Raw genomic sequence first — 24,621 nt, forward strand, 5'->3', positions numbered from 1 at the left:
GGATGGAAATGAGAAACCACGACGCAGAAAAGACCAGCGCCGGACTAAGGAAAATAGCCCAAAGAGCACGGTAGTAAACGCCGGGTTCAAAAGCTCTCGGCCGAACAACAAAAGACTGCCTCTTAAGGACAACAGTGACGAGCTATCCAACCTTAACAAAATCTTGGACAGGATATGTCAAATCCATAGTACCCTCGGGAAGCCTGCAAACCATACCCACAGAGATTTTTGTGTCTTCAAGCAGTCCGGCCGACTTAATGCCGAACACAAGGGGCTCAACACACCAAGTGAGGACGATGACGAACCCCACAAGCAGAGCGCCGTGAAACAAAAGACTTTCCCACAAGAAGTGAAAACAGTGAATTCACTTCAAGTGATAACAAGGAAAAATAGGGCGGCACCTATTAAAGTACGCGCCGCACGGTCCACCCCAGCGGAGTCCCGAAACTGGATGTCAAAACCAATTACTTTCGACCATCAGGATTACTCCAGAGGTACTCGAAACACAGGATGGACTGCTTTGATATTGGATCCTATAATCGACGGGCTACAGTTTACACAAGTCCTAATGGATGGCGGCAGCGATATAAACCTGCTATACCAGGACACAATCCGCGGAATGGGGATAGACTCTACCAAAATTCGCCATAGCAACACCTCCTTCAAAGGAGTAACGCCAGGCCCTTATGCCAATTGTACGGGCTCCTTACTACTAGAAGTCATGTTCGGTTCATCCGACAACTTCCATCGCAAAAAGCTAATCTTCCATATCATATCGCCTCATTTAAAAGTAGCCATCAAGCACTATTGGGACGTGAAGCTTTCGCCCGCTTTAACGCAATACCGCATTACGCGTCTCTTACACTTAAAATGCCCGGTCCACGTGGTATCATCTCACTAAAAGGTAACTTCGAATGTTCCTCGACTGCGGAAGAACATGAGACTGCCTTGACAGCCACACACTAATCCGGCTTTGATGATCAAAGCTCCTAAAACAGGTCATTCAGATCCCGGACACGGTTAGACGAGTCCGGTATAAATAAACAAGGGGCTTACTAGCCGCGTACCCCTTTACAAGGGGCTGCACGCATGAACAATGAGAGCCAATAAAGCTCAATTTTATTCATTTTTTAAATCATACTCTGTCCTAAATACATTTTTCGCACACTTTTTTTTCAAACTAAGTTCTTCTCTTTTTACAGATGAACAACGTGTTACACCCGTCCAGGATACAGCACAACGGAGACACAGGCGCAGACGTGTAGCAGGGACCCGTTACAAGGATTCTTTTCAGATTAAGATCCTGCGTAAACCTTTTTTACTGTCTCTTGTTGATACACATCCTCCGGTCTCTTACCATAACTGTGGAGGAGGCTGGCGTTTTGGCATCGGCCGCGTCAGAAGTTTCACGCGTACCTGGACACTAGGGGCTTAGGGCATTGTTCTACCCGTCATCATAAAGACCGAATACCTTAGGGAGTGTTCGGCGTCTCGAGTTAGGCCTTATATGCATCAGCTCCGAATCATGTCTTTGGTCAAATGTTGGGTTTTCCCGGCTCCTGTGTTTTGCTGCCTTACGTTCCGCTCTATCGGCTAACGCGGCACCAGGAGAACTACTGCGATTGTGCCCCGGTTCGGCTGGGTGAGCACCTCAGTAGAGAAAGCCGAAAACTGACTGTCATGATATAGCGAGAGACTGGTCAACCACTCGATCGACTACCGAAATGTTTAGAATTCCTCCGCTTTGACAAAGTACCATTTCCCGGTCAGGCACACACACGCCCCGAGTTCGGAGGGCGCGGTGCCCCTAGGGGCTATATAGTAGCCCCACCATCGAACTCCTATGGCTAAGTGAAAGTGATAAAGCATTATAGTCCGGTTGCCTAGTTTGCTACGCTATCACCTCCTTCACAGGACCAAGACGTTGGATTAAGTGTGAAAATGCGCTTTTTTGCAAACACCCCCGCACCATGTGCGTGGGGGCTGAAGCCGAAGACTGCCATCTTTCAGGTTATATATACATATACATTAACGGCCGCACAGGACATATTTCAATAACTTGAACGCACAAGTATAAAAAGACCTTATATTATAAATATGGTTTTACAAATCATACATGTCATTTGAACATAACGTTTTTCGAGCACTGCGACTCTATTAAGCGAGCGCCCTGCAGGACTTCCTCAAAATAGTGCTCGGCGGGTAATCGGCTTCTGTCCGAATCCCAGGATGCAACGTTGGTGGCATCCATCTCTGGCCAGTATGTTTTGACACGGGCGAGAGCCATCCGTGCACCCTCTATTGCATGCCGACCGCTTCATCGCCTTGATATGCGGCACCACATCAAGGAACTGCTGCACCAAGCCAAAATAACTCTTCGGCTTGGGCCTGTCCGGCCACAGATGAGCCACGACATCCTTCATGGCAAGTCCGGACAACCTGTTTAGCTCAGCCCACTCAGCCAACCGATCGGTTAACGGAAGTGGACGCTCTGGACTATGGAATTGAGACCAAAAAGCTCTTCCATCTGGTGATCCTTTTGGCTTTGGAAGTGCACGACTGCGTCCGCCGCACTCGCCGCCAAATTCAGATAAGCATCCTCTGCACCCCACAACTGGCCCAACTGAGCATACCTCGCGTCCATAAACTTCCTACGCAGCAGAAAGGGCTTTCCATCCGCAATATCCCCGGCCTGACGCAGCTCCTCCTTTATAGCCCTCATCACGGAGCGGGCATCTTTGGCTTCAGCAGTGGCCTTCTTCAGGTCCTCTTGCTCTGCTCGGCGTTCTCTTTCGAGAAACTCATAGCGGTCGGTAGCATCCTTCAGCTTCACGGCCATATCGGCCATCTCCTCCTTGCTTCGGCAGTGAGCAGCCTTTTCGGCTTTTAGCTCTTCGGCCGCCTTCGAGGCAGACGCATCACTCTTTCTGGCTTGCTCCTTGGCTCGGGCAAGCTCCGCCCGAAGCTCCTCCATAGCAGCGGCGCCATCTGCATCAAGCATACATATTGTAAGGCGTGGGCATAAGCTCCCTTACCAGGCGACCGCGGAGAAGCCACCTACCTTGTGACTCGTCAAGCCGTTTATTGACCAGTGCGATGTCCGCATCCGCAATGTCAAGTTGCCGCTTCAGTTTGGCAACTACATTAGTCCGGCTGGCCACCGAACGCCCCGCCACCTGTACAGGAAGAGCGATACCTTATAACTGAGATTATGATCCTCGGCACGCTGTCGTTTTCGGCAACATACCGAGTCTCAGGGGCTACTATCTATACAGGGCGCATTCTAAGCGCAAACCTGTCAAAAAAATAAAAAAAGTATGGTCATTTTTACGTACCTCAAACCCCGTCAGTAAACTTCTGACGGCCTCATGTAACCCACTCTCAGCGGATGAAATCCTTTCAATCACCATACTCATTAATGTACGGTGACCTTCTGGGATAGACGCCCTCTCGAGCAGATCCTTCAGCTCCTCCGGCCGTACACCAGTTGGTGCCAAACTCTCCGGCCCCGCCGGACTCGGGGGAACCCTCCGCGACGACACCTCAGGGTCGTCCGCCCCGCCTGACGGTGCGGCAGATGGAGGCGTCTCGCTCTTCATCATCTCCGGACGAAGATCCCCCGAAGATGAGCTCTGCTGAGAAGGGCTGAGATCCGAATTACATGGTAAGAACTTCGGTTATCCTCAGAAATAAAAACAAGGATGTCCGTTATTATAAAACTCCTCCTTTCTACTTATGGCTCGCTGGAGGGCCGATTCCCTTGGGGAAATAGTGCGGCCGGGGTTTCTCCTAGCACAAGACCCTCCGGTGAAGATTTCTTCCCCCGCTTTAAGGCCTTGGCCTCCGAATCTTCGTAAGCAGTCCTCTCCTACCCCTGGAGGGAGGGATTCTCGATCCCCCCTTTCTTGAGAGCCTCTTTGGCAGAGGCGGTAGTTTCCCTATTTCCCCCTTCTCCCTCTTCTAAAGGCACAGCCTCCAGCATCTTGGCTAACACAGGATCCGGCGTGGTCTCAGGGAGGGGGGTCGGACACCTTATAAGCTTTGCTTCTGCTATCCACTCCTGTTCAGGGGACAACTTTTTAAAAAAAAGGAGAAAGAATTATGATGAATACACGGATAACACGTCCGGGCACGGGAACTACTTACTTGAGTATCCAGGCGATTGCAGCTTAGGCCAGCATCCTCGGTCAAGTCCGGACGCATCTCTTGTGATCCGAAGAACAGTTTGTACATCTCCATGGGCGTCGCACCCATGAAGTGGCGGAGAGCACGCGGTCCCTCCGGATTGAATTCCCACAGCCGGAGAGGGCGACATTTGCAGGGCAGAAGGCGCCGGATCAGCATAACCTGCGCCACTACAACCAGATTGATCTCCCTCTCTTGGAGGTCTCGAATCCGGCCCTGCAGTATTGGCACGTCCTTGGACGGCCCCCAGTCAAGCCCTTTGTTGACCCATCACGCCAGCCGCTGTGGAGGGCCCGGGCAAAAGGCAGGTGGCGTCACTTGCCTGGTGCCCCTGGGAGCGGTGATGTAGAACCACTCCTGTTGCCACAAACCAAGCTCCTCTTGAAAAGAGCCCTCGGGCCATAGAGCATCGGCCCTCTTGCTTATAACTGCCCCTCCGCACTCTGCCTGTCGCCCCTCGATCATCTTCGGCTCCATGTTGAAAGTCTTGAGCCACAATCCGAAGTGAGGGGTAGTGCGGAGGAAGGCTTCGCAGACAACAATGAAAGATGAGATATGGAGGATGGACTCCGGAGCCAAGTCATGGAACTCCAGCCCATAATAGAACATGAGCCCCCTCACGAAGGGGTCTGTCGGGAAACCTAAACCCCGACGGAAGTGAGACATGAACACCACGCTCTCACCAGGCTCGGGGGTGGGAATGACTTGCCCTTGGGCGGGCAGCCTATGCGAAATCTCACAGGTTAGATACATGGCGTCTCTCAGCTTTAGCACGTCCACCGCCCCTGTAGGTCGGAGCCGGACATTGGCGAAGGTCCGAAGCGCTCGAATCTGGAGCCTTGGGTGTTGGAACTCGGGGCAAAGGGCGGATTCGATTAAGGATTGAAGAAAAGGAACAAGCCTTGGTCTCATTATAAAGGGGTAGAATACCAAGAGTCGTCCCCGTGACCGTTTGGAACTCGCCTCCGATGGAGGGGGCGTGGCGACGGGCGCGGTTGGGTTACCCACGTCCGTATTAATGAGAATCCCGGAATATGGGGACACGATCTCTGCTTCGACAAGACGTGCCAAGGAAACCGCTTCGCTAAACGCGCTGAGGTGGAGCAATAAAAACAATTCGAGTAAAGGCTTGGCCGTGGCGTGATGTAATGCTACAAAATACGTCAGCAGACTGAAGTTGTGTAAATATTATTCTCTCTACGGTGGTATGTGGAATTTATTTTGCAGAGCCGGACATTATCCTGGTGTTCACAATCTTCTATAAATTATTCGGAGGAGGAACCCGCCTTGCAATGCCGAAGACAATGTGTGCACCGGACTCGTCGTCATTGAAGCCTGGTTCAGGGGCTATTGAGGGAGGCCGGACTCCAAGACTATGAAGATACAAGATTGAAGACTTTGTCCCGTGTCCGGATGGGACTTTCCTTGGCGTGGAAGGCAAGCTTGGCGATACGGATATCTAGATCTCCTACCATTGTAACCGACTCTGTGTAACCCTAGCCCTCTCCGGTGTCTATATAAACCGGAGGGTTTTAGTCCGTAGGACGAACAACAATCATACCATAGGCTAGCTTCTAGGGTTTAGCCTCCTCGATCTCGTGGTAGATCCACTCTTGTACTACCCATATCATCAATATCAATCAAGCAGGAGTAGGGTTTTACCTCCATCGAGAGGGCCCGAACCTGGGTAAAAACATCGTGTCCCTTGTCTCCTGTTACCATCCGCCTAGACGCACAGTTCGGGACCCCCTACCCGAGATCCGCCGGTTTTGACACCGACAACGGGTGCGTCCGATGAAGCTCCATTGCAACTCCGGCGAGGCTACATTGCAGCGCCAGCTATGCTTCCGACAGACCGGTGTTGCTCCATTGCAGCTTCAAGGCAACCATCGCCGGTGTTTCAGTGCCCCCATCGGTCGTTCGCCGCGGTCACCAGCGCCGACGATGCTTCGACGGAAGCTCCGAGGCAGCGCGTGGTGACGACGATGGAAGTTGAGATGCAGCGCCGACGGCCATGGCGGATGCTGCGACGCAGCGCGTGGTGACGACGACGGAAGCTGAGATGCGGCGCCAGCGGCCATGGCGGATGCTACGATGAAGTGTTGCCGGCGACGAGTGCTCCATTGCAGCTACGCTGCCGGTGACTTGGAGCGCCAATAGTGTTGCCTCGAGGTTGGACCGCAGAGTTGTGCCATTGATGAGTTGCTGCGTCGCCGCACCGACGGTCGTTGTCGAGCGCCGCATCATATCGCCGGCAGTGCCGACGAGCGACCGCCTCCCCCCTGCGTGTGTGTCACCTCCATGGAGTTGCAGCACCCGTGGCGATGCCGCGCGGTGCTCCACCGTCCTTCATTACGTCGCGGGGTGCAACAGGGTGGTTGGCGCCATCACTCCTCCTGGTTTGCTTCCATGGATTGGCTGGGTTTTGCGTCGCCATGGAAGAGTCTCTATGAACAGAAATGGGGAATAACGGTTGGAGGAGAGAGGACGGGAAGGGATAAGGCTACAGCCGCGGAAGCGGTGGATGGGCCTGCAGGGCACGTGTCGATCAGTGTGCGTGGTTTATCCCCTGTTATCATCCGATAGATTTTATATGTTTTCCATTTTTTAGGGTATACTAGGAATAGATTTCGCGCGAAATAAAATTAGGACGCGTCTAACCGGCGCCCAGCCGCTCAGTATGGTTAGCAAGCGACCGGTTATTTAAGGAATTCTTTTGTCCCCTTTCCTAATCAGGAAATCTTTCTCATCTAATCCATTTTTCCGCGACGTATTAAATAGCAACACAACCATATCTTTCGGTGCATGCACTTTGTTCTTCTATGCATTTATTTGTGGTTTCAAAATTTTAAAAAGACATAACTTTTAATCCGCACATCGGAATTGCGATCTGTTTTTACCGTTGGAATCTTCGCGACATGCTCTTCAAAACTAAATCCCGCATGGGTATGTTTCGACGAAATAGTTTTCCTGCCAACTAAACATCAATATGTGTGCAACTAGACTACATGCCGCGCCAACTGAGCATATGTGTGTCAATAGTCTTTCTGTCAACTAAACATCAATGTGTGTGCAACTACACTATATTCCCGCGCCAACTAAGCATATGTGTGTGTCAATAGTCCTGCCAACTAAACATCAATGTGTGTGCAACTAGACTACATTGCCGCGCCAACTGAGCATATATGTGTGTAACTAGTCCTGTCGACTAAATATTAATGTGTATGCAACTAGACTACATTGCCGCGTCAATCGCGCATATGTGTGTATAATTAGTGTCCTGCCAACTAAACATCAATATGTGTGCAACTAGACTAAATTACAAGCCAACTGAGCATATGTGTGTGTAACTAGTCCTTCTGACAATTAAATATCAACGTGTGTGCAACTAGACTACATTATAAGCCAAATAAATATTAATGTGTGTACAACTAGAATAAATTACAAGCCAACTGATTTTAAAAAGAGTTGCACCATGTAGTATTAAAGTTGCACAATGCAGTATTTTAGTTGCGCCATATAGCATCAAAGTTGGCATAAAAAAATTCGTCGAAACATATCCATGCAGGATCTAGTTTCAAAGATCTCGTCGCGATGAATCCAACGATGAAAACGAGACTGAATTCCGACGTGTGGTTTAAAAGATGCGGCTTTAAAAGAATTTGAAATCCCAAAATAAAAGTACATGGATCTGTTTTCTCTAACTGATGGGTGAACACATTTAATGCCAGCACCAACATGCGCTATGAGACAAAAAAGGAAAAAGTCTATTTTAAACCCTGAACTCGTAGACGTTCGGCGAAATGAACCCCCAAGTCGAAATCCCGGTCGATTGTACCCTGAACTATGCAATTCCGGTCTAAATCAAACCTTCGAGTCGTTTGGATGGCCGGGATTGCTGGGATTTCGCTGAGGGCACACAACTCCACCCCGCTGGGCCGGCCCGCTTTATTTTTTCCGTTAAGAAATAAAATTTCACAATGGGCGCTACACACCTTGCTTCTGCTGGGCCGGTCTGCTTTTATCTTTTTGTTAAAAAAATGCCCACGGTGTGCCTTGAACATGCGACCCCGTGCTGGTGCTGTTTAATTTTTTTTCAACGTATGTAAAAATGTTCAAAGTATATTTTTTAAAAATTCAGCGTATTTAAAAAATCACATTTGTTTCCAAGAATTGTTGAAAACTTTGAAGAAAAAAGAAATCTGTCGCGATACATTCTACTTTAAAATTCTCGCTGCAATATAGACGTACTGAGTAGGTAGCTAGTGTGGTTGGCGTCGCTGCTATTTATTCACTTTTTCAAATTTTGTTCACAATTTTGATTTTTTCAGTGTGCATAAAAAAATGTTCAACGGGTATTTAAATGGTCTTTCAGCGCATATCAAAAAATTGTTCAATGTATAATCAAAAAATTGGTTTTTCAGTTAAAAATTGTTCAGATTATATTAAAAAAAGTTCAATGTATAAAATTTGTTCATCGTATATCACAAAAATGTATAATATGTTTTAAATTATTTCAATGTATATCACAAAAATGTTCGCTGTGTAGTTAAAAATTGGTCATCACACACCTAAAAAATGTTCAATGTATATTTGAAAATCATTCGTCCTATATAAATTTTTGTTCATGTTTTCAATAATTGTTCACGTTTTAACAGTTTGTTTGAGTTTTAAATTTCTTCAAGAAAACATTGTTCATTTTTTTGAACGAAGATTAAAAAAACGGATCTGTCGCTGACCATACTACTTTTAATTTATGCTGTATTGAAATACCAGTCCCAGTTGGTAGGTGCACTGGCTGGCGTCGCGGCTATCCATCGAGAGGTCGCGTGTTCGAGCCCAATCAGCGGCTCAAATTTTTTAGTTTGTTACATTTTTTTTCCGTTCGTTCGCTCGTTTCCTGGCAATGGGCCGGACCGTTTGTGCGAGCCCTACAGGAGCTTGTCCGCAATTCTGCCGCGAAAGAGCAACAAAAAAAAATAAAGACAATTTTTTTGAGCAAACAAAAGAATAAATGGGCTGGCCCAGCGCGGAGGAGGCCCACCAGCTAGACAAATCCCGGTTGACATTTGTCAGGGTTTGATTTAGATCGGGATTGCATAGTTCAGGGTGCAATCGACCGGGATTTCGATTTGGAGGTTCGTTTCGCCGAACGTCTACGAGTTCAGGTTTAAAATGGACTATTTCCGACAAAAAAATACACATGCATGTGTGTGACAGAGCGGCCGCTCGAGACGCCCAAATAGCGCGCGCCCACTTTTTAGTTTTTAGGATAAAATTAAGATTTCCTTTCTTGTTATGTGTTTTTTTTCCTTTTGACCTATGGACTTATCCCAAACCTGAGGATTCCCCCCGCCCCGGCCCCCCACCCGTGCGTCAGCGGCTGTCGACGGCCGGCCCGCCTCGGCACCGGCCCAAGGAAACAATTCCGGTCATCCCCCCAACCCCCCCCCCCCCCCCCCCCCCCCCCCAGCCACCCACCCCACCCCACCCAACGGCGCCGCCGCCCCCGCCCCGACTTCACCCGAATTCGGGGCCCTGAGATAACCTAGAACCTACTACCGCGAAGGACAATGATAGAAGCATTGCTGGTTATTATTATGGAAATTCTGACAAGCTTATCAGTCCTCCAGATTACATTGGCCGCTGGTTCTACCAGAAGGTGGTGTTGTCATCTGATCCATCTCCATCTCACGACGGTGGTGACTACATTGCCATGGCCATCTATGGGAATAATCAGGTTTCTTTTGCGAGAGCAAGAGAGAACAGCTGGCGACATGGTACGGCTCTTAGTGAGATGGGGAAGGATTCATACGCTGATTGTGTCTACCACAATGGCAGATTCTACACGGTGACAATGTGTGGGGTGGTCGAGACATGGGATCTCAATAAAGAGCCAGCACATGAACCAAACAAACAGGTGATCATTGCTGGCGGGGATGGAAGATACAGGAGGATTCTTACCCGGTTCCTGGTGTCTACTCCCTGGGGTTGTCTCCTGCAGATCCGAACTCAACGGCGCAATGATCATCCTAGGAAGGTCATGGTTGAGGTGTTTGAAGTCAATGTCGAGGAGCACAAACTTGTCAGACTGAGTTCTGCCACAGCCTTCCAGGAGCACGCAGTGTTTGTTGGGTTGAATGAATCCGTATGTTTGCATACCAAAGATTACAAGGAGCTAAGACCCAACCATGTCTATTTTGCCACACCTTGGTTGACACAGGAAGCAAATTTTGGTCTCAGGGGCTGGAAAGGTGTAGTGATTTATGACCTGGAAAATCAGACGTTTGAGGAAGTTCTTCCTGCATCTAAATATTCTGCATTTTGTCCCCAGCAAGTTTGGTTCATTCCAAATATCTGAAAGACGGTACATCTCGTCAGGTTGTGGCTGTCCCGCTAAAACGATTAGTTATGTTTACTCTATTTTATCTTATATATTTGTCTCAACAAACATTACAGTGTTGCTAGTGACCGTATTCAGTTCAATATATTTTGTGGCCATGCAGTGTCTCCATTTTACTTGGCCATCACTCTCTGAAGTACTCCCTCCGTTCCAAAATAGATGATCCAACTTTGTACTAACCTTAGTACAAAGTTGGGTCATCTATTTTGGAACGGAGGGAGTATGAGAGTACACGGAAAGAGCAAACATATGCACAACCTTGATGGCGCTCGTGCCTGTGTGCTTATTAGCTTATTATTACTGTATTACCCATGATTTCGTGTTTCCGTGCTGGCGTTCTGCATAACTAGTGATACGGTTTTTTGTAAATATATGGGCACATGAAACATATTATAGTTGTGCAAACATAACCTTATATATTAGTCAATATAATCAACGAAATCTCATATACTCAGGGAAAAGGAAGGTTTACATATACAAATTGGCTTGGTATAACAACATACACAGCAATATATGTAGTAAATACAACCAATCAATCAGCCAAGACAAGCAACATAAAAAATAAACATGTAACAGGAGACATGACTGGGCATCATAGATTGTATGGATGGTGCATTAATGAAATCTTAGAAGCACAGATTTGAAGGGGAAAAAAATCTTAGGACTCTACCCAAAGGGCCACCATGTTCAGCAACAAAGAAAAACCAGGCGAGCCAGGTGCACCTAGGCACACATTCATGGAGAAGAGTGATAACAAAGATTTCAATTAGTTGGGAAATCAAATAAATAATATACTAAATACTACTCTCTCCGTCCTAAAATTCTTGTCTTAGATTCGTCTAATACGGATGTATCTAATACTAAAACATGACTTGATACATCCGTATTTAGACAAATTTAAGACAAGAATTTTGGGACGGAATGAGTACCATACAAGTAGCGGTAGGGATTGAGTCAGCTAAATAGACTACCTTCGATGGAATTCAGTAGAATAATACAAATATCTTTAAATAAGCATAAAAGTATTTCATTTCTATTCTCAGTGGAACACTTGACTTCTAAAGGCTCTTATATTAGTTTACGGAGGGAGTACCTCATTTCACATACTCAAATCAGATACTGGTCATTTACATGATATCTTTGTTCTATTTTTCTCGGGTTATCCTAATGTCCCGACCACTGCAGCCAGGCCAAGCGGCCAAGCCTATGCAGACAACACCTCTCCCGAGACCTTTGACACAACCACCTATATTACAGATGTAAGATCTGGTGTCTAATTCGGTCTGCACCGCACTTCCTGATTCCTAGGCGAGTAGTCCTGCAGAGCTGCTTTTCCAAATGAAACTTTGTAGTCCCTTTGTAATCTGAGCCTCTATACCCCCATCCCATTTAGCTAACCGACAACGGTCCACAAGAGCCAAACAGTCCGGATGCTTTGAGAGAGAGGACAAGAGGATCCACGAGCCAATGCGGACTGAGAGACACCTCGGCCACCCCCCTTCCTTCATGATAATTCTACAGCATAATAAGAGACACCTTGACCGCCCCCTTCTTCAGGGTGATTCTACACCATACTCTCTCCTTTCATTTGTATAGGGTCTAATGCATTTTTCAAAACCGCCTTTGACTATTGACAAGATTAATAGTACTACATGAGATCTATAATGTGAAAATTATATCATTAGAAGGTTCTTTCACATACGAATTTGACCGTATGATTTGTGTAAGTTGCATGTGATATATTATTACTCTAATATTTGGTCAAAGTTAGCCTCGAAAAATGCATTAGGCCCTGTATAGATGGAAGGAGGGAGTAATAAGGATGGTAGAAGGTAAATGGAGCCACACTTGGTCATACATTACAAACTTAACTATATGAAAGAAATGTGACGACTAATTAATCTTACCATATCATCAGCTAATGAATCGATGGAAATTTTAGTTATTTCAGTGGATGCATAGCAATCGTCATCGAGCTTTCACTAAATCCAATGGAAAAAAACTACAAAGTGAGCACAAAACCAATGATGCAATATAAAGAGTGTATTATGGTATAATCTTGACACACATGCTCATGGCATTACACTACAGTGAGTTCCTAAGAAGAAAAACATATCACCCCACCCACTCTGAGAAGCATTACCACTAGAGTAGATCACCTTTTTATGCTCAACACTTCTTTTTATAGTTGCTTCTGAATCGCTGGGTTGGCCCTCGCCATATCGAACATATAAACCTCTCTAGCCTACCCGCATAACTGGGGCACCTGCGCACGCTGGCCAGTATCGATCGCACGATCTTTTTAGTGTGGTACGATTTATCTCGCTGTCAATCTGTCAACCGTTGCTTTGTGTTTTACATTTTTATTGCCTATCAAAATAGATGACCGGGGGGCCTTGTTAGGTGTTTTTTTTTCAGATTTCACGTACGCTTAGTCAGGAAACCTTAGACTCACCAGCGGTAAAAGGCCAGCGCCGCATCCTCTTCGCTCGATCCTCTCCTCTCGTCCCCGCCGCCCGCTCCTCCTGCCCTCCTCCACCACCGACACCTCCGACCGCCATCGCGGCCAGCAGCCCCAGCAGTCGAACCACCACAGCAAGCGCAAGAAGAAGCCTCAGGCGCCGCCCCCACTCTCCCCCGCGCCGAGGACTCCCGTCCGCCGCGCCGGCGCCGGGACACCCAAGAAGAGCCCCGCCCTGGCCGCGCCCACCACCGACGCCAAGGACAGGCTCATCGCGTCCAAGGACCACCAACATCGGTTCGGCGGCAGCTCGAAGAAGGCGGCTGTGCAGGAGCGCGCGCGGCCGGCGTCGTCGTGGGAGCAGTTGAAGAGCCTGCTGAGCTGCCGGAGCACGACGGTGGCCGCGGCGTGCACGACCAGGCGGCCCCGGCGCCGGGGACTACTGGGGGACGTTGCTCTGCTCCATGTTCTACGTGGCGACCGGCCGACCGTCGACGGCGCCTCCTACGCCGCGTCCGTCGTCGTCGACCGCCCCGGTCAACCGCTCCTCCCACCGCGCCCACCACTCGTCGTCATCCGCCGGGCGGTGGCGGCAAGCACCCGTCCTCCCTTCGTGGACTCTCCGGCTGCTACGAGTGCCGCGCCATCAACGTCGAGCCCGTGTCAAGGTTTTCTCTCAACTCCTCATGCCGCTGCCGCTTCTGCTTAATCCTCTTCTATTAGTTAGCTTATTACTACTACTAATTAACCCACACCATTGATTAGCAACTAATTGCCATTATTGATTGGTTACAATTCAGGAGGTACCCTCGGCCGAGGGAGCTGTGCCCGTGAGGTGTTCACCAAGGCCGAGAGCTTGAAGCAGCACCAAGCCGTTCGCCATGCTGGTAAATTCTCGAAACCCCGAACCCCGCCTGCATCGATCGATACCATCCTGTAGTATTATCACGACAATTTAACCTGTCACAATGATGAGAAAGGAGAGCCTGACAGGTTAAGGTTTGGGATACCACGCCGGTAAATCAAACTAATCTATCACCTTAACCGGTCAAAGACATACCATCCTGTCACAATGACTCTGTAGACATTGCCTTTGTCGTTGCGTGCAACATTAACAGCTATATAATATGTGGCAGGAAACTATGTGATACATATCATGAGAAACGGGAGTTTGTAGTTGCCGTGGTTCTGAAGATGTAGTTTCAGAATGTAGTTATTTTGTGTCCATCAAGATTGCTGCTGTTACATGTAATTGTCATGTGAAATATGTTGCAGGGTACCTTCACAAGACAACCTTGCAGTCTGAAGACATAATCCAGAAAATCAACACATATTCTTGGAGCTTGGATGATGAGGCTGAGTATCATGCATTGATGCTATGTTTCATCTATGTGTGATAATGGAGTACCTCTTAGTAGTTTGCCTTCGGTAGGCAGGTGTTTTTTGTCTAAGTTCAAGCCTTCATTGTGAAGTATTTATAATTTCCAGCTTATAAATTTGTACGTTCACACCTTCCCAAGACCACAATCAGACTAAGAAGATGCCTAAATAAGCTGTGAGGCTGCGTATATATAAGTGTTTCTGTAAACCGATCTAAATCATTCTACTATCCGTACAACTATCTTCAATACAATTGGCATTGCATTATATTTCTAGCTACATCTCCTACTTACTCAGTACTAACATCACTTCTAACTGGCGTCACGGTCGAGTGGAAGGGTGTCCCTGGTGACGTCACGGACAAGCCAGGAGAAGGACGACGCCCGGGTTTGGCCCCGGGCCTCTGGGGAGTTGGTGATGGCGTCATGGTAGACCCGGGCCTCGGGGCAGTTGGGGAAGGTGTCATGGGGGCCCGAGCCTCCTCCTCGGACAAGGCTGCGACGATCTGAGCTCCGGTCGAGGGTGAGTCACCTCCTTTAGCCACTTCCTATTCCTCTTCCGATCCAGTCTATTATGAGTTTGTGGTAAAAGAATGAGCTCCAGTTAGGGATTTGAATTTTCCCATTAAATGTGTCCTCGTGATAGGGCAGCGACACTCCCTCGCTCGGCTGTGCGTTCGCCCGGCCAGTGTGGTGCAGCAGCAGTAGCGACCACCACTGCCAAGGAGCTCCAGCAAGCATGTGCACATGCTCTCCTTGCCCCTGAGCTCCTGCAACAACAACATCAACAACAACGTGTGTAGTATCAGTCAGAGAACTGCCACACAAATCATGTTTCTTTTATAGAAATTCCTTTATATGTTTTACAAATTTCCTGATCGGTGATTATCCATTTTATATTATGTTTTTCATCTGCAAGTGTGAGTTTTTTCCAGTCAAGTTTCTGTCTCTTGGTCTATTTCTCTTCTAATTCCATCATCACCGATTTCCTGAAGGAATTTCACTATCCTATATCGTTTTTCTCATTTTTGTTGAATACATGCTTAGATGGGAGAACTTTTAACCCATCTTTTATTGCTTGCAGGTGTGGTTGTTTGGTTCCACTTGCTGTGTTCAACAGAAACTGACATCCAACACTGCTATTCTAAGGTGGTTTAATGAGGAACAGGAGGAAATTGTTGTAGGTGAGAGAGCATGGTACCCTTCTCTTCCTATTTTTGTTCGTTTCTTGAAGTGTTACTGCGAACTATTATTTATAATAAAAGAATCAGGGCATGCATTGAAGTTTTACTATCCTTGACTTGCTACGCTGCAGCTCTTAGGATTGCCTTTGGGTGCTAATTGTATAGTAATTAATAAATAGAGTGCATTAGTTAGCTATACTCATTTGATCATTTCCACGGACATGATCATTATCTTTTAGTACGATTGTCAGTTCCATATCCCAAAGATGTATAATTGTAAATTAAGGTTCAAGGAGATCTAAACTTGGGCATATCAATGTAAAAACACAATTTTCTACTTGAATGCTTCTTGATTTTTTACATGTTGGTGTATCTAACAAAGTAAATTTGGTTATGATCCTCAAATGGCCTGGCATTTAGTTTCGAGGAATGACAAAGCCTGAAATTGGCAACAGTTCTGAGGAAGAATGGTTATAGTCTTTGCAATTTAATCTTGGCTTTACACTTCTGTGATTTTTGAGGTAATGTATCTCGATGTACTTTTGGATGTATCAGAACTGGGATTAAAGCATGTAAGAGTGTTGATGGATGCGACTCGGAGCAGGCCTCGGCTTGCACCTAATGTGTGGGCATATGCAACTGAAGTTGATGAAGCAAAGCTGATGCAAGGTTGGTGATTTAATTTTGATTCAACCCAATATGATCTACTATGCGTGTTGTACTTCTCTGCGATTACCTTCCAAATTATTTGTTTCTTGAGGTTAACCGTTTGCATGCTTTGCTGCCCACTTCAATTAGTTGTAGGTTGATATATCAAGGTTAGGTTGTTAAACAAATGGTTTTGTTCTTGGATGGTCCGCCAGAAGTCGGATCCTAAACAACGAGAAACTGAAGGGGGTTCTGATTAGTTTGCTAAATGAATCGAATGTTGATTTATCACTCAACATGTGAATTGAGATTGAAAAGATTGGTCAACCTGACCATGAGAATTTCTTTGCTATGGCCGCTTGATTGGGGAAGAAAAGAAATTGTTAGTGATTGGTGTTGAATTGCTGGATTTGATTGTTTGCTCCTGTTTCTCTACAGATTATTTTTAGCGGACCGGATGTATTATTCTGGAACAATTTGAGAATAAGGGTCAAGCTTTGCATTTCTCTGTTGTAGGACTCTAAAAGGACATCCTTAAGACTTAGAATTTCCTTGCTAATGAGCAGTGACTAACCCCATACTGTAATAATGCCATTATGTACCCCGTCTGCTGCAGTATGTATCTCCTCATACTAATACCAATCCATGGTGCCTTATGCACCCCATTTATTTGATGAAATGAACAATATATTTATTGTTGATGTAGATCAGATGATTCTGAAGCAGCGGCAGGTGCAGAGGCTCATTCGAGGAGCGCCAGTAGGCGACCGATGCGTTGCTCTCCCGTCGTTCTTTCTTCGTCAGGAAAGGCGCAGCCTGCTACTCAAGCCCCTCTCCTTCGCTCCTTGCAGAGGTACGTCCACCTTCTCCTTCCCCGTTTATCTTGCCCCGTTGTGCTCTTGCCATAGCGACTCCTAACCGAGGCTTTCGCCGCTCCTCAACTCTCAGCAGGAGAGGCATGGGCGCCACCACACTCGGGAGACGAGGACGAGGTGGCCGCCGCTGCACCCCCACGCCGTGGACGCGAAGAGACCCATCCTCTCTGCCCTCGATAACCACTTCGGCGGCAGCAGCAATGGCCTCTTCGTGGCAGGGCAGACCGCAGGGTCGTCTTCCTCTCCGGCCTCTTCCACACCATCAGATTCAGGCCCTCTCCCTCTGCATCTCTGTAAAAATATGGTAATATTTCTAAAGAATATAACCCCATCGTACTCTGTTAATCTGAAGACAAGTTACCCAGTTCTCTCTTACTACTATATTTGCATCGTCTGAGCGAGAAAGTTGGTGGCCAGCATAAGTTACTGCAATTGATCCTTTATTACCGGCTTTCTCTTTCTTTACATGTGGCCTTCTTTAGTAGTCTATTCACCAACTGTTCCTGTTTATAAGCTGGCAGCAGAACAATTTATCATGCTTAGCTTGCAAGGTGGTGATTGCAACCATGTGCATGACTCCTTATGACTCTCAGCAGCAAGACGATCTCCGGCAACCTAGAGGTTGATAAATTTAGTTAAGGAACATATAGACATTTGATTACTTCCTCTGTTATCAAAGGGGACAGGGATGCATAGGTGATTGTCGTGTTGAAGATGCATAGTGGATAGACAGGTGTAAGTAGTCTCTAGCTTGATTATTATTTTCTTGGTTATTGCAGTGTCAGGGTGTTCAAAATTTTCTTCTTCTAGGAATGATTGAGTTCACTCTTCTTCCTGAGCCGTTGGCTGTTGGCCGTGTGGAAGGTACCTTCCTTTTCCTTGTTTGCATCTATGATTTTATAGCATTCAGACCATGGTTCCCTTTCTATTACTTTGGTTGATAGTATTATATTTAGTGCTAAAGCTGCAGCCTGCTCCCTGCATACAACCTGTGGGAAACAAAACTGGAACTACTGTGGATTTTTTCCGATTGTTTGCTGCCTAGACTCCTATACGTAGAGGGTGTGCTGCAAATTTTCAATTCTATAACGTTCAGACCATGGTCCCCTTTCTGTTACTTTGTTAGTGCATTCAGACTATGGTATGTGTTCCATAAACCGTACAAAAAATGGATAGCCTGCCTGAAACTGCGTTCTTTTAATCGTTCATTACAATCATTGTTCGTCTGGAAGGATTCATTAACTTCCTTTTTAATGGTGTTCTGTAGCATGTCAGCTACCGGGGGAATGAGAATCTGTAGCATGCCACTACTATGCTTACCACCAACAAAGCCAAGGTCTCATCTTTGAAAGATTAAGGTTACTTTGCAGGGAGATGAGACCCATACCGAGACATGACAAATGGATGGATACAGAGCTAGCTAGGCGCACAACACTATAATAAACTTTGCACTGAAACTTTGGTAATCAACAATACATAGAAACATGTTGGCCCCTCTTCATTTGTGCCCTTAGTAAATTCAAATTTGGTAGTGGCACTGCATGCCTAAAACTCTCCTGTAGGTTGGTTCATTGATTTAGATTGATACAATTGTCCAAGAAGCCAATTAATTGATTTGGAATCTATTGTGGTGCATTATCTAAGCTTGAATTGTTAGTGTCGTTTAAAAATATCTCTTGCTTTTAAAGTAGTATTAGTAAAATGGCTAAAGCGCGCATGAGAGTCTAAATCAGTTTAAATCATAACAGTCTCTTGTTTTCTTCAAAGAATTTTCTGGTTGCATAAATAAGTCGTGAGGAAGATTTGGATGCAAGCACCCATCTTTCATGAGAGAGACCTATGTTGTACATTTGAATTCTTCTATGTTTATACTCTGCCAAGTTATCTCAAGCATATGATTTTACTTTGGTACATGTTGATTATATAACTGGATGCATATGCATAAATCAAGGATAAGCAGCAGAAGGACAAGTTGTATTTCTCGAGATGTTCTCTTCTTTATTTTACATGTTAAAGCATGGACCTTCTTGCTCAGGTTTCAGATTTCTCAACCATACTTCCATGCAAATATTAATTCTTGACTCGTTATTCAGTAACCTCGCACATGTCCATTTTCTATCTATATCGTCAGTATTAAACTTCATACATAACTCCTTATATTCTTAGGTTTAGAACATTGCAAATCAGGGTAGGCGGTGCATTTGGAAGGTTCATATTCTATTCAAAAGCATTTCATCGATAGTCAAATGCTTCACAGTAGAATATGCTACCTCATTTTTTAGGTGTCCTAAGGTTCATATTTCGTTGCGTTATCAAAAGCAGCATGTTTTATTGTTTTAGTTAGCATTGCACTAATCAAAGACCACAAAAAATACACGTGCGCGCCCTTAAAGAACCGCGCCTATATAGATGTCGCGTACTGAACCATAGATATATATATTCTCCTTGCATATACATTTCTTTCTACTCAATATTGTATGTAGATGTCCATCTGTAGATAATGTGGCCCATAGAATGTGATATGTTCTTTTATCTTGGAACCAATTTATGTAGCGAGGCCGACGATTTGACTATAACATTATTTCTCCTTCGACTGAATACTGCATCTTTTTTGCAATTGTCCCAAATGTTTTATAGCTCCTAAGTTGCGTGTCATTGAAGCCAGTTGGAAAATATGATGTGTCTTAAGATAATCATAACATAACTGAATATATCAAGCATGCTAATGGCATTAGATTAACTTTCGAGGAATATGACAGGAGACGATGACCGCTACCATGATTTTATGGCACCTTAGTAGGAGACGATGACCGCTACCATGAATAGGTTTAAATGTCGCATGGCTTCCATTGAACAGAACCAAGATAGAAAACAACTGTGCATAAACTTATAACATAAACTGTTGCTGCTTTGTTGGTTTTATCGAGGATGTTTTCTTCAAGCATGTGCTAATCACGCGCTATTTTCTTTTTTCACTTTCATTATTCCTCCGGCTCAAGTGATAGCCACATTCTGAAAGGAGCGAGGGTTGACAACCCGATCTACAACAGCGACGATCCAGGTATGTACATATGTACTAAACAACACGGCCATTGTCTCTAAATTGTGTTGATGACATGTGTCCTAAGTTAAATATTACATAGTGTGTCTGCAATCAATCCATCACGGCGTGCTATTGCATAGTGTGTAAATCCCTCTGCAACTTCTCTGGTCTTGTGTTCAACTCTGCTTATAAAGCCTTGTGAAGGAGAAATATCATCTATCATGTATTTCTGTGTTGACAGCCAGTTGCTTAATTGATCGACTATAGTATAAAGAAATGTATTAGAAGAGCATAAAGGTAAATATATACAAGTAGCTGTCGAAATATAATTTAGTATACCATTAGGAAAGGTATATACCTGTACGTAGCTGAAAGGGCTACATCTGTTCCTCCATTAGATGGTCTTTAGTAGAACTGAATTAAAGAGTTAATAGGTTGCTTATTGATCTGCTGATAATTAAGTAGAATTAAGTAGGAAAATTAAAGGATTATGTTTGTATTGGCTCGGTTAATATTTTTTGTCTTGGTCATTGTTGGAGTAAAGTAAATTAATATAAGTGCATGGCGAAGGTATTGTAAGGATAGTTTAGTATGGGTTGTATAAAATTTGTTATGCTATCTGCTCTATTTTTTTATTTGTAGGCATACGATCAAACAGGTCATCTCCATGACAAGATTCGGGAAGATCTACTCTGTTTTAAAAATTTGTAGGCATAACATCAAACAAGTTGTGTGCATTACAAAATTAGCAAAGCAAGCAAAACTTGGGACCTATTTAGTTGAGTTTACCACATATAGTTACATTTCCATGAAAAATACATGCTTTCGAGCCTAATCACCGAGACTGAATAAAATATTTGCATAGCAAAACGAAAGAGCAGGAGAAAGCAAGGTGTAGGCAATTAGCATGAAGAGGATAACTGCAACTCACCTGTGCTTTTTTTGATCGATTTGTATGCTGATCTTCAAATCTTAGGTGGAGTTGTAGAACAATCACTTGATTATGTTCTTTAAGTTGGAGCTTATGAATTCTGTTCATATGAGCTTTGCCCTATAATAAGGCCTTTAGCTAATGCCAAGTCCGTTTAAACTTGCCTATTGTCCACTAGGTGTATTTTCTTGATCAATTGATTGTTGTATTTGCTAAAAACAGGTGTGATTGTTTCCGTCACAATTTACATTTAAAATCAGTTATTTTCCTGTACCTATCATTGATCGAGTAAAATCTGGAAAACCTGGGTTTTCCTTTTTCTATTGCCAGTGTTAATACTTATTCGGTGCCTACTGTGTTGTATACCTGTTGATCCCCTGTTTTCATAACCTGATATTTACATTTAAAGAAAAGAATGGATGTCCCTTATATTTTTTTAATGAATGATTGTACCCTATATTTGCTTCCCATAACCTGATCTCATAAATACTACAACATCAAGTGAGAAAATGAATACATGTTGATCCCCTGTTTTAATAACCTGATATTTACATTTAAAGAAATGAGTGATTGTACCTTATGTTTAAAGAAAAATGATTGTACCTTATATTTGCTTCAATAACCTGTTCTCATAAATGCTGTAACATCAAGAAGGAGAAAATGAAATTTGTTTTCTACTAACAATGTGCATACTTACCCACACCTGTTAATCCCCTGTTTTCTTGGTGCTTAACAAATAGTAAAACATGTATACTCTGCAGTTTGGGCAAGCTCAGGCCCCTGCTATTCTCAAAGAAATAGCTAAGCCAGCACATATCATTCACTTACTATGAACATTGTGTAGGCCTTCCAAACGCAGTGTACTCAACACAGAAGGCAAGGACGGTTGGTCTTGACGCAACCATTCACTATCCATCAAAGCACCAACTAGACAACCGACTTCCAAGGAAATCAATATCCATCTACGTGTACGGTAAACTCAAAGAAGCTGAAGATCGACCGGCAACTGAAGCTCTCAAGTAGTCTTAAGTGAAGTGAAGGAACTTTACCGCATAATAGATACAAACTTCACAGCAAGATCAACACCCAAAGCCAACAGTTTGAAACATATTTTGTCACAGATAAGATATGTTGCTGATCGTCTTAACGATACAATCAAAAGCCGATATATAGAAAACAAACAAATATTATTGGAGCCTGGACGATGGTATCGAAGGAATTTCTGCTCTGAGCAATGCAGGCCATGAAGAACAGCAGCTATAAAGACTTGCCTCAAAGAGATCATTCTAAACATCCAGCAATACATCTGTCTAATGTAGCTCTGCCTATCTACATGCTTTGCTCATAAAATTATAAATGATCGTTCGTAAGCTTCTTAAAAAACATGTATCATCCGCAACCATCTATCTATCATCAATACGTACTTATTTCCATATGTTTCCTTCTGTGTCTATATATTTTGATGCACACTCTTCCAATAGTTGGCTTGCTCTCGGCCTTTGCGCCATGGGCGCAACGGGTCATCTAGTTGAATATATAAAGGATGGGCCCCCTGCTAGACACAACCAGGCTATCCACGTCAGTTATGAATAGTGGCCGAGACAGCCATTGCGCGCCCGCTGCGCGCTCGACGTGTAGGATGTCGTGACCCCACGCCCGTTCATTTTCTCCTCGATCCTTCCTGCATGGTCATCCTTCTATGACCTCGCCCTCCGACGAGCTCTCCCCCTCAGCCAACCTGCTCTAGGATCTGACTGACTTGGGAGGCAAAGAGGGTCGGCCCGTCTGCCTGTGTGCCTCCACAGTCAGGCAATGAGGAAAGGCGAGGATGCAACGGCCGCTGGAGAAGCAAAGGGGAGGAGGTGACGTAAGAGGGCAGCAGCGATCTCAGCAGCTCGGGGTTCCTCGGTCCTCAGTAGGTCACCTGCCTCGTCCGCCGCTTCACCGCCTCGAGCCAGCCCCCGCCATGGAGCCGCTGCTCCCCCACCTCGAGCCAGCCGTCGCCATGAAGACATGGATCCTACACGGGAGGAGGAGAAACGCGAAGGGGAGGAGCGGTGGTGGCGGCGTCGAGCTGCGAAGGGGCGCAGCTCGGGCGCCAGACGACGGAGGTGTCCTTCCCTCGAGCTGCATTGCCGTCCATCTATCTACATGTTTCTTGATCCGCTGCTGCCGCGCGCTGTGCTTTTGGATCGCGTGCAGGTCGCTACCATAGGAGAGCAGGGGGCGTTGTGGTCTTTGTGGTGGGCATGAAGCAGGGGAGGATGAGCGGGATGGCCATGAGGCAAGGAGTAGCAAGGTCTCATCTTCTTCCCCAGTTTTTACTCCTTGATTTATGGTGATTCTAATCTAAACACATGTGTGCAGATATTGAGAGAAAAGGAGAAGGGGATGAATCTTGAGGAAGAGCTCGGTGAAGAACAAGGTGATCTCTCTCTCTCTCTCACACACACACACACACACTGACACACACACACACACACACACACACACACATTTGTTCTGCAGTGTGCCAGAGAGTAGTTATTGTCAGAAGATTATGTTAGGAAATATGCAACTTATCTCTATTGAAGGCCTAAGGGGCATATATATATTACACATGACTTGAGGTGTAAGAAAACTAAACGTAGACTAATAAGGACTCCTAGACCAATACTAATACTCCTTAACACCCCCCCTCAAATGCAAAGCGTATGCAATAGCATTGCATTTGAAGAAGTGTAATACCAAAAAATAATAATTGATAATCCAAATCCGCGTCTTGAGAGTGTCGTCGTAGCATGAAGAGTCTTCAAAACCTGTCGAGTCACCAAAGGGGATAACGAAGAGATGGCACATCAGAGGAAGACACCGCATCGATTGAAGATACAAGATAAGTATCAAGAGAAGATGGGTTGCCAAAAGAAGATGGCACATAAGAGAATAAAGCATTGTGCAAAAAAATTATGGTCCACGACAACCGACGGCGAAAGAAGCTCGACGGTTAAGGCACGATGGACGAAGATCGACAATGCAAAAGGAGTCCAAAAAATCATATAGAAAACAACAAGGGCAAGTAAGCCACAAAAGTTGTATAGAAAGGATCAGGACCAAAGAAAAGGCTGATGAACAATGGTATGGTGGACTCACATGACATGAGAAAACACAAAATTTCAACGAATTTGGTGGACGCAGCGGAAAACAGAGAAAACTAATCTGCCAAAAAGCTAGGAAGCATAAACGACACAAAGATGCAAAATCCATCGTGTATGTAGAAGACATTGGACTGTTTTTTTTTTTTTTTTGAAATCAAGATGGGAACGGACATACGCTAGCACGCGGTCACATACGTGACGGTAAGACAGCAGCTAGCATGCAGGAACGAACACAGCAGCAAAGCAGCAGCTATAGTTCAGCAGCCGGAAGCGATCTGGCCAGGGAGGTGAAGGCGGCCTCGGCCTTGAGCTGGACGAGGCGACCTCAACTTGGAGCTGGACGAGGTAACCCCGATCTGGCGCACAGGTGTGAACGCA

General features: G+C 45.5%; 1 protein-coding gene across 23 annotated transcripts; it reads left to right on the forward strand.

The window, feature by feature from the left end:
• Window positions 1-13,569: 13,569 nt before the first annotated feature.
• Window positions 13,570-22,544, forward strand: LOC123070999 (uncharacterized). 23 transcript variants are annotated; one of them, XR_006434077.1, is made up of 10 exons: window positions 13,570-13,717; window positions 13,850-13,936; window positions 14,768-14,951; window positions 15,513-15,612; window positions 16,168-16,281; window positions 16,967-17,113; window positions 17,209-17,439; window positions 17,915-17,999; window positions 18,403-20,196; window positions 21,954-22,544. XR_006434077.1 is itself a non-coding variant. In XM_044494445.1 (10 exons), the coding sequence occupies exons 2-8, from the start codon at window positions 15,176-15,178 to the stop codon at window positions 17,953-17,955; spliced, it is 783 nt and encodes a 260-aa protein (XP_044350380.1). In that variant the 5' UTR covers window positions 13,951-14,951; window positions 15,075-15,175; the 3' UTR covers window positions 17,956-17,999; window positions 18,403-20,196; window positions 21,954-22,544. The 23 variants fall into 23 exon arrangements, 6 of the variants coding, with proteins under 6 accessions (XP_044350380.1, XP_044350383.1, XP_044350384.1 ...); XR_006434081.1 differs by lacking the exons at window positions 13,570-13,717; window positions 13,850-13,936 and adding exons at window positions 15,075-15,225; window positions 16,777-16,875 and having other exon boundaries at window positions 13,951-14,951; XM_044494445.1 differs by lacking the exons at window positions 13,570-13,717; window positions 13,850-13,936 and adding exons at window positions 15,075-15,223; window positions 17,650-17,756 and having other exon boundaries at window positions 13,951-14,951; window positions 16,972-17,113.
• Window positions 22,545-24,621: the final 2,077 nt, after the last annotated feature.

Source organism: Triticum aestivum, chromosome 3B (assembly GCF_018294505.1).
Source record: "Triticum aestivum cultivar Chinese Spring chromosome 3B, IWGSC CS RefSeq v2.1, whole genome shotgun sequence".
Classification (NCBI taxonomy): Eukaryota; Viridiplantae; Streptophyta; class Magnoliopsida; order Poales; family Poaceae; genus Triticum; species Triticum aestivum.